The sequence below is a fragment of the Triticum dicoccoides genome, chromosome 7A (genome assembly GCF_002162155.2).
Source record: "Triticum dicoccoides isolate Atlit2015 ecotype Zavitan chromosome 7A, WEW_v2.0, whole genome shotgun sequence".
Taxonomy (NCBI): Eukaryota; Viridiplantae; Streptophyta; class Magnoliopsida; order Poales; family Poaceae; genus Triticum; species Triticum dicoccoides.
This window is the reverse complement of record NC_041392.1, coordinates 484,892,462-484,903,533: the sequence shown is the minus strand read 5'-3', so window position 1 is coordinate 484,903,533 and position 11,072 is coordinate 484,892,462. Positions and strand designations below refer to the sequence as shown.

At 46.4% G+C, this 11,072-nt stretch overlaps 1 protein-coding gene across 1 annotated transcript in view; it reads left to right on the top strand.

Moving 5' to 3' along the window:
- Positions 1-5,691, top strand: part of LOC119332614 (transcription repressor OFP13-like) — an 18,484-nt gene extending 12,793 nt beyond the window's left edge. The window contains exons 3-4 of the mRNA XM_037605779.1: positions 3,423-3,708; positions 3,805-5,691. Of these exons, the coding sequence (XP_037461676.1) occupies positions 4,515-5,303 (789 nt within the window). The 5' untranslated portion in view covers positions 3,423-3,708; positions 3,805-4,514 and the 3' untranslated portion in view covers positions 5,304-5,691. The remainder of the gene's footprint in view (positions 1-3,422; positions 3,709-3,804) is intronic.
- The last annotated feature ends 5,381 nt before the right edge of the window (positions 5,692-11,072 follow it).

Genomic DNA, 11,072 nt, shown 5'->3' with positions numbered 1-11,072 from the left:
GTGGCGGGCGCGGGCCGACGCAGTTAGGCACGGGCGGGTACCGGGGTGAGGGCGAGTGGAAGGGGAGGCTCAGTGGGCGCAGCAGGGCCGCCGGAACGGGGCCACGAGGGCTGGTGCCGGAGCAGGGCTGCGCGGGCGGGGCGCTGCGGCAGCAGAGCAACGCAGGCGGCCCGGGCACATGCGAGGGAAGAGGAGCGCTGGGCAAGTTCAGCGAGCGCCAGCGCAGCCCCGAGCAGCAGCCAGCGCGGTCGTTCGAGAGCAGCGACATGGGGAGGCGAGGCCATGGAAGGGCGCGAGCAGGTCGCGGTTGGCAATGGCGAGCGGCCGTAGCGGGAGTCAACAGCAGCGCTAGAGCAGAGTCGGCAGCGGCGTGACAGCGGTCAGTGACAGTAGCGGCAGCAGGCGGGCGCGGTGACATGCACGTGAGGGCGACGGAGAGGCATGGCCAGGGAGGGGTGTGGAGCCGAGCTCCCTGTCACCGCGGTCGTCGGGAAGAGGACCCACGCCTAGGCCGCAGCGGCCGCGGGGTCGCCGGAGGCGTGGCTGGCGTGGCGCAGCCATGAGTGGCGTGAGGCGGTGGAGTTCCACGCCGAGGTGCTCGGGCGGCACCTCACCGATGGCCTCCTCGGGCCGTCCTCCTGCGCCGTCTGCCTCGGCGGGGCCCAGCAGGCGCTCGCGCTGCGGGAGCTCGGCGTGGCCGGGGCTGTCGCCGTCGCGAGGAGGCGCTCCCCGCCGCTCACAGTCGCCTTCGGTTGGAGAGAGAGAAAGAGAGAGGGAAAAAAACCTGACAAGGGGGCCCCACCCAGGTCAAAACCGCTGTTGACTAGTGCCACATCAGTAGTGGGTGGAGAAAAACCAGCCGGGGGGGTGTTTTGTCCGGTTTGGGTTTGTTTGGGGGGTAAAAGAAGCGGAAAAATAGATCAGTGGATAAAGTGAACCACACACTTTATTCAGGGTAGTAAAATGGACTTTTTTCTTAGAAGGCTTAGTTGAGACTTGAGAGATTAAGGCAAGGGTTTTATTTTGGCCAACCAAGTAATCTTTCTTTTGAAACACCAAGAAACTCTTGGCACAGTCACTGAAGGATTTTCATCCTCTAGTAATTTGATAATTTAGGACCAAAACTCCGAATTCGGATCAAACTACTGAGAGATACTGCCTCTGTAAACTTTTATAAGATGTTTTAGGTCACTACTTTTATAAAAGTTTACAGAGGGAGCAGAAAATACAGTTTGGAAAATGTCTATTGTTAGTTGGCCATCGCCATACATGAGTGAAGAAGGGTAGGCCAGGACATGTGCCCAGTGGAGCCAGCCATGCTCTCTGCATTATTGCATCTGCATGCATGGGCCATTTGCATGCACTTGGCCCTCTTAAAAGTCACAAAACCCCATTGCAGAAGCACAATCCTGTGAGCTCCCTACGGCTTGCTGGCCTGGAAGGGTGATAACAACACGACAGGTCAGTGTCCATGGCGTGTAGCCCTGTTACATACATACAGATTATGAGCAGCTAATTGGCTATTAATTTCTGCTGTTCAGCCTCAGCGACGCCTGCCTGCATGTTCCAGAACAGTGGATCTGTTAGGAGGCAGACCCGGCCTGGTCCATGGAACTGTCCACCCTTGTGCACCTCTGCATCAACTAATTACTTACCCTGCTCCAAGGTTTACTACTCCAATCTGAGGGGGTACACACGTACTGCTCCATGCAGTAGTTTCTTAAAGGCCAGCCCTTAGGGGTAGTGGTACGTAGTACCACTACTTTAAAAGCTGCCGCAGATCAAAGTGTGTGGGATATGCTCTGCAAGGTTAATTAAATAAACCGCAGCGACACTGCTGTCCTGCACACAGTGAAGACACAGGCAACATAGATCTGCAGGATCATCCTATCCCACAGTGGTAATTGCACCGGCCTTTCTCCCTGACTGACTAGTATGCATGGCTGCATGGACGCAGTCACACACACATATTAATGCTGACATGACTAGCTGGGGGTGGGGGGCCTCCGCTAAGCAGATTCAGATTAAGCAATAATATGCGTAGAAGTAGCACCGATCAGTAGATTATGGGAGATGGTTAAATTGATTAGCAACACCTAGCTATGAGAAATTTGGAAACATTTTCAGTTGACTAATCGTTTCCTACTCAAGATGCACATCTAATCGATGGTTCGCTATGTGTCGCATTCCATACAACTCTTTTCTGTCGCCACCTTCACCATGGTATTGTGTAGTGTAGTGTATCCTATGATAATCCCGGTTTCTTCACAGTTTCTGTTTCTACATAAGGCATACTGCTTCAAGATTTTGCTACCTTGAATCCTTGATCATGGCACTGTTACTGGCACAGGTCAGCATTCTATGAGTAGAGGTACCTATCCTGGATTCCTGCGTACCAGGTGGACCAAAAGCTAAGGGATCATACAATAATACTAGTAGTGTTTGGTTGAGGCCGTAAGGACCAGGCAACGATCAAGAACTTTTTGGACCAACAATGTTTGATTGGGTGTTGTTAAAGAACATGTTGCTTCCCCAATCATCTTATGTTGCATGTACCAGAATCATTGGAGAAAACTGGAAGCCAAATGTGCCAAATGTGATTTCCCTAACCTAAATTCCTGAAAGATTGCTGCTCTGGATGCACCACCAAATTGCAAGACAGACTCAATAAATGGGTCACAGGTTTCCTGCCTTTTTCGTAGGAGCCTTGATATCATGCCAGAAGATGTGGAGGCGTTGAATGGGCAGCTGAAGGAAAGAAAGGGAGAAAAGGGAAGACGCCATCGTGGTGAGTGCAATAAATCCGGTCTCATGTTTAGCCAGACTTGCATAAATGCCCAAGAATTATGCAACTACTACTTGCTTAGAACAAGGTTCAGAGGAGATGGAATGGCAACACAGAGAATATTTGCAACTACCGGTCAGCTAACATTTCTGTCTTGATCTGCACGCCTTAACTTTTTTCAGTATGGTTAGGCTGCTTCAGAAGGAGTTGAGAACATTTCTGCTACGTAAATAGGTTATTTTGAGATAGGTGCACACAGAAATTTGCTGTTCATTCTTGTGATCCTGCCAGTACGTACTCACTGTGCTCCATCATTGGGTCTGATTAGCTGTAAACTGGGCAAGAGTACAGTGCATCTCTTTGGTTGGCGGTACTATATTTGGTGCTAAAGCTGCAGCCTGCATAGAAACTGTGGCAAACAAAACTGAAACCACTGCAGATTTTTTTTCCTCCTGTTTGCTGCGAAGGCGCCTGTGCGTATTGGGTGTAGTGTAATTTTTCAATTCTATAGCTCCCTTGTTAATATTACTTTGTTAATGCGATGATATGTGTTCCATAATAACCATAAAAAAAAGTGGCTTGTTGGGATTCATTCACTAACATGGTTTTTAATGGTGCTTGCGGCATGGCATGTCAGGTAGAGTACCGGGGAGAATGAGAATCTGTAGCACGGCACTAGCAGGCTACCACCAAGGAACAAGGCCAAGGTCTCATCCGTGAAAGATTAAGGTTACTTTGCAGGGAGATGAGGCCCATCCCAAGACATGACAGATGGATGGATGGATGGAGAGCTAGCTAGGCGCACTGCGTGGACTACTAATTTACTACTCCTACTTCCTACTAAAACAATTAGAGGACGTTTCTCTCTTGTCTGCACCTAATTATCTATCCTGTGACCTTGTTGCACCATTTGATTACAACAGGTATCTGCGCACTTGCGGCATTTACTATTTTATATATATCCTCCTATATGTACGTATGTTGTTGCGAAACTGATCAACTAATTTGCTTCTGCTCAGCCTGCAGATTAAACCACGCCACAGGCCACACCACCGGCTCCCGATAATCTAATGCTTGCCGCATGTGAAGATTATATCGATCATTACATTTATTTCTGCTCTGGGCAAATTGGATGGACGGCGCATACCTACATTAGATTAAATCGCAACAAGGTAGCACCTACCAATACCAATTAAATGGTCTCTTCAGCTGCTAGCGAGCTACTGATCATGCATGTGTCTTGTAGCCTTGTACAAGAGCAAGGCTCCACGTGGATGGCCAGGTAAACAAAAGAGGTTTAGCAGCACACCACCCCAAGTGATTGATTAGCGAGAAGCATTAGTACTACTATATATCTGCAGAAATTGCACTCCACCATCCATGGCAATGGCATCTTCCTTCCTTTCTCCTCTCCTGATAAATACATCATGAACAACCAGTCTCTCTGCTCACCAGGCAACCTAGCTACTCTCATTACTCTTTTGATTGCTCCTGTCCTGTACTGATATGCTGCTAGCTTTTGTTAATTATATGCCAATATGTGCTATGCAACCCTCCTCTGAGCAAAAGCCCACATACACACACCACCTTCCTCACTCTCTCTAATTGAGTAGAGCCGCTGTAGCCCTGCCCACACCCAGTAGGCGGTGGAGCACCATAGCCACAGCCTGTGCCTCTTGTGCATCGTCCTGTTCGATCTCTTCTCCTTGAGATCAAACTAAAACCAGCCATGGTGAAGAAGCTTGGCCTAACATCCCTCATCTTCAGCAGCAAGCAGGTGGACAGTGCTGCCAGTACCAGTGGCGCTGCACCTTCCTCCGTGGCCTCGTCCTCCATGTCTGCCACCTCGTGGCAATGGCCGTCCTGCAAGCAGCCAAGGACCCTCTCCTTCAGGCAGCAGCAGCACCACCAGACGGCGTACAAGACCATGAACTCGGCCTACTTGCCAGACTCCGGCGCGGACTCGTGCTTCTCCAACTCCTTCGCCTCGGTCGGCGACAGCCTCTCCACGGCGTCCGAGGCCGCCTCCGGGCTCGTTGAGGCCAACGAGCGAGAGACGGTCATCCGCGCCCTGCGCTCCGGCCGCCTCTTCTTCGAGCCCCACGCAACGCCGGCCACCTCCTCCTCCATCCTCGACGAGGCCAACCTGAAGGTGAAGGACAGCGACACTACCACCGTTACCACCTGCTGCGGCAGCGGGAAGGTCGACAAGACGGCGCCATTCGAGGGAGCGACGGCGCTGACCATGGACTCGTCGAACCCGTACCGCGACTTCCGGGCGTCCATGGAGGAGATGGTAATGAGCCATGGCGTCAAGGACTGGTGCTGGTTGGAGAAGATGCTGGGGTGGTACCTCAGGGCCAACGGCAAGAGCACCCACGGCCTCATCGTCGGCGCCTTCGTCGACCTGCTCGTCGCGCTCAGCGACACCGCCTCGCCGTCCTCCCCGACCACCGCCAGCACCAACCGCTCGTCCTCCTTCAGCGGCACCGACGAGATCAAGGAGGAAGAAGGATGAACCGAGCTCAACTGGTACATATGATTATGATTAGTTGTCCCTTGCTGCCATGATTCGCGTCAAGTGCTGTTAATTCCCAGCCGGATGCAGTGCAGCTTGATCAAGCGTGAGGTTAGCAGTATTGATTCCATTTATTTATCTTTTGCAAGAAGCTGCTGGCTAGCTATTGTGTGATTGCCTGCCAGTTAACTCCCCGTGCGCGCGTGCGCGCCTACCTAACTGATTGTTTGCTAGCTAGGTGAGTACGTACTGTATTTGAATTTGTGTGCACAGCCCGGATATTGCGTATGAGAAAACCAAATGAAATGTAAAAAACTATAAATATATATATCGTGTGTGTTGTCTGCAAGCATGTTTGGGACGCGAGAATTTTCACCGGAATTTGGTCTTCTTTCTCAGAAACAGTTCAGTTACCGCAAGAAATGAAGAAGGGAAATCTCTTGTTTCAGACGGATCTAAATATGTGATTGTATGCATTCCGTTTTCCCTTTTCCATTTTTGTGTGTGAGCAGTCGTTGGCCATACAGTTGTCATTTTGTCAGTCAACTAACTTTTTGGCTCTGCCTGCGTGATGCCCCTCCACATCATATGCATGGATGGTGAAATGACGGGCCTAGCTAGCTAGTAATTTCACGTCAGGAATCTTCATCTCATTCTCAGGTTGGAGCTGGAAGAACCACATCACTCGCTGGGTCATCATACAGTGGATCGATTGAATTAGTTATTACTCCCTCCGTTCCGAATTACTTGTCGCAGGTATGGATGTATCTAGATGTATTTTAGTTCTAGATACATCCATTTCTGCGACAAGTAATTTAGAACGGAGGGAGTATGTGCGTGATAGCTGATCCTTTCTCAGACACAGAATTTCAGTCACACGTCCCTCGTGAAACATGCTGCTCGGGATAGGACCCACAAGAGCAAAGCAGAATACTACTTCCTCCGTCTCATAATATAAAAATATTTTTGACATTAGTGTAGTGTTAAAAACGTCCTTATATTTTGGAACAGAGGGAGTACTTCCTTTGTTCCATAATATAAGACATTTTTGCAAGCTAACATAAATTGCAAAAAGGTTCTATATTATGAGATGAAGGGAGTAACAAATAATCTGGTGTAATCCTCAAGCATGTGCGATAGCTAATACTCCATATGTATGTACCACCATACATACAATAATTAACATGCGAATCGACCGAATATCTTGCAATAATGATGTGCTGAGTTTATGAGTGATGCATTTGGGACAAACTCAAGACGCAACAAGCCTGCCTGCTCGCATGCATGTGCACCGGTATCAGTAGCTGAGCGCCTACTGCAGCTCTGTTTGGTGCCCGTGCCCCCAGCACACAGCCTGGCTGCGTACTTATATACCATCCTTTTTTGAACTAACCATCAATGAATTTGATCGTACGTATATTGTACTACCACCACCACTACTACTACTACAAGATAGGCGCTGGTACGCACATAATTGAACTGACCAGTACTTGTACTATAACTAATCCTTGCAAGCTTGTCAACATCTCTCAGGAGCTCCAAATTTGCTGTCTAGATCTATATTATCCCAGATTGTATGCAAAATCTACAGCCACACCAAATCCGAAAGCCGAGGAAAAAGAACAAAAGGCCGGTGTCGAGCATCGGTGCGACCGTACACGGTTATACCAATGCCCGTAGCGCACATCAACGCCCACGAAAGCACCTACAACTTCTCTGTCTAGTCAGTTTTGTGGGTCATTTGATCGGTCGGATCCATAGGGAGATAAGGAACACATTGAAGACATCAAGACCACCTAATAGCCTGGATCTAAGGAGAGGAGGAAGATCAATGGAGGAAGAGCGGTGTGACTATATATTTATCTGCAAAAACTGGCTGCCGGACCCCTTCACACCCAGTTCCACGAAGAACACATCTGCATTGAGATCGTATGCACTTTGGGGGTCATGCCTAACCTCCATCTTCAAAATAACTTGAAAACTTGAAGGAGGAAGACGACGAGGGGGAGCCACTGCATCTCTATTAGAGCGGTTTATTTCCGGTTTGGAGCTACAAGAACCACATGTCACTGGAGCATCATGTGGTGGATTGATTAAATTAGTTATGTGCGTGATAATTAATTCTTTGATTCTTTCCTGGACACAAAATTTGAGTCACACGCCCGCGCGAAACATTCTGCTAGGATCGACAAGAACACAACATAATACTACCAGATAATGTAGTATAATCCTCAGGCATGCACTATAACTAAACTCAGGACCGACCTAGCATTATGGAAGCCCTAGTGCAAATGACGTACAATGGACATAACAACTATAATAGAGTAATATAAATGCTTTTACCAGTATATCACATATCATAAAAATGAAGGCTTTGTTGGGAGACGCGGTACGCTATTCTAGCGCCAAATAAAAAAAATCTACCATGATACCAAGAACATATTGCTGGAGATAGATCACGTGATCAGGTTTTACCACTAGATGTGTAGCCACCACAACGAAGATAGAGTTGGTGATGTGTGTAGCCGATCAACTGAGTCGTCGCCTCCTCATGTAGACGATCTCTCGCAAACGGTTCCTCGCAGATCCCTCGAACAGCTCCTTGCGGTTTCCTCGAATGGTCCATCCAAGCACCACATATGTGATGCCTCCAAGGTATCCACACGTATGGGGAGTAGCGTCGGGTGGCGAACTGGTAGGTCCGATCACACGGCATATGGGCGTGGGGAGTGGCAGCGGCGGCTATGGTGGGAGGAAAAAAATCAACCCTAAAAGGTGTGCCCCACTCCCCATTATAGAGAGCTCCGAGGTGGGCACAACACTTTAGGACCACTAGGAGTCTACACCCAGTCTCCACTCGGATCCAATCCGAATGGGTTGTAGCCCATTAAGTGTGTGACCCTATAGGTTCACGTACACATGGACATGGTCCGAGTCGATAGTTGGTAGGGGCTCCTAGAAGAACATGCCAACTCTCATGCGCGCGTACATTCGTTTGGCAAACCTCGACAAATTTTCATATGCAACATTCCTTTTTCCTCACGATATATGTTATCAATCTCAATGCAAGTAGTTGTCACCCTTGTGGTAGCTCGATCTCTCTTCTCGAAACTATGATACAGATTTCCGAACTGGGTTAACTCTTAACCCAAGTTGCATGACCATGCTTTCCGAATCTGATAACTTGAGAGGGACCGGAAAATATCTCTCCAATAGGAGGGGGAAATTCCGTCTTGGTCAACCATGTCTCGCGGCATTGTCTCACGGATCACCCGAAAGCTATGTTTATAACTACCCAGTTACGGAGTAGCGTTTGATTGACCCTATGTGAGTCGATCCTCATACAGAGAACATACGAGGACCTTAGGTTTAGCACATGGCATATACATCATACTTGAGACTAATAGATGATAATATCTCGCTATGTCTCAAAGTGGGTTTTACCGACTCAGTGATCTCCATTCCCGAGTCCATATTATCAGTTTAGCATCTCTATGCCATGACTCGTGAAACATAGTCATCAACCGAATTGTATACTAGTCAAAGGGCATGTGTCCGCATAACATTATCAACTAGGGACCATTAGAATGATCATCATTTAATATATACTTCTTAAACCAGTCGCTTACTTATCGATACATATCATTGGTGATGTTCAAGGACAATACAAATTACTCATGAGTACATAGGGAAATATCATCATCACATGATTGCCTCTATGGCATATCACCAACATGCATAAACATAAAATGTGTAATTTTAATTAGCAAATAAAGTTTTAAATATCCAACGTATATGTGATTATATGATGCAAATGTTGATTATAAGATACCTATACTCAACCATAAACAAGTATTGAATAAATACAACATGGTGAATGTGTGTGCGGGGGAGGGGGATTCATTTGTCCACTCCATAATAGTGTTGGCGTTATGTTCTGACAATCATATATTTTGTAATTTATTTAGATATTTTGTATTTGGCCCTTATTTGAGATAAGCCCTAGGATTGGAAAAGTGACACAAGAAGATTGAGATGGATGTGAAGGAAAGTTCCATAGGCAATGCATAGAGAATATTGAATGGATTAAAGGATGAAAGCCATCAAGACAAATATATGCATTGAGTATTGGAGATTGAATGGATTTATAATGAATTTCATCAACATCATGCTATGTATCATGATCATTGGGTTCTAATGATGAATATATTATGATCAAGAAGAAGCAAAAGAAATGTACTTCGAGGCAGCAAGACTAAGTTATATGATTGAACCAAATATAATCAATATGAAGTCCATATGATGTACAAGATGGAGTCCATTGGAGGAACTCAAAGGCATGATCGGGCTTATGGGTTGAGCCATGATGAATCAAGATCTTGAGAAAACTGATTAAAGAGAAGAATCTATATATGGATTGAAGATGGGATTATGATCACCTCATATGTTGGTCATGGTTTATCAATTCATCAGGCAAGTAATTCAAGCGAAGAGTTTATTATGCCTCTCAAAAGATTGTAGTGGAGCATTTAGAAGAGCAAGTGATGACCAATGTGATATTCATATAAAACCTAGATATGATCATGTGAGAATTGAGATATTGGTGATCATGTCTTAAAGCAATGAAGTGGAGTGAGTAGTTCAATAAGGCTTCAATCCATCAAGATTTAACATGCAGTAAAGATAAATTTGACAAAGATAAAGCTCAGTGGTCGGATTCGAAATGGTCAACACACAAGCGCAAATGCTGCCACATGTGATCTTGTGGTATGGTAAGAAATTGTGAATGGCGTTTTGTAAACTAACTTATGTTGTGTGTTTTCTATGTCTATGTGGGTTAGGTGACTCTAATGGGCTTGCATCAAAAGAAATATTTCAAGTAGACCATATGAGGATGGTTATCAAGTTTGAAAAGGGGAAGTTCAAGAAAGACATTCCAAGGGAACACATGCCCGAAGCTTGAGGATGATCACATGATGGACATGCGAAGCTTGAAGTTCCATCAAGTATGATGTGTACATATGAATATGGTATATAAGACAATGCTTCCCATAAGGATTATGAGGGATTCAGTTGTAGACTTAACAAAACAACCGTGATTAAGATTGTCTTTCCATCTTGAAGCAAGCATGAAAGTCAACATCAACCTCAAGTGGAATGCTCAAGACAAAGGTATAACTTAGCTAGGTTTTCCTTTTTTATCGGTTTCAAGGAGTTTGTGGGGACCGATCATATGTTTGATAGCCTACCTATCAAGAGGGGCTTTCAGATAGTAACTTGATCACATTGTGCATAGCGTGATCAAAACTTTGCATCATTTGCATACTTCATTTATGTTGATCTTGGATGGTTCTCTAGGTGAGGACCTTGGGCTTCTTGATAGCTTTAAATTGAGCCAAAGATCATCAAAATTGGAGTTCATGTGAAAAAGTTCTGAATTTTTCCATGTTTGCTATTTTTGGGAGGTCCGGAGCCTCCGGGACCCGGAACCTCCGATATAACTTCCTGGGGACCTCCAGACCAAAGAAAAGGTTTTCAAAATTCAGCCCAAGATAGAGTCCGGAGGTTCCAGGCTGCAATTTTCCGCACCTAATGCGCAAATTTGGTGTGCACCATATATAAGGTCCCCTTCTTCCCCAAAGGATGTGTGTGTCTAGACCTTGAATTTCTCCATTCTTTTGAACTCTCGTCTCCTCCTTCAAGCCTAAAAACTCCAATTCATTTGGGGAAAACCTATCCCATGGATCTAGCACTACTAAAAAAGACACA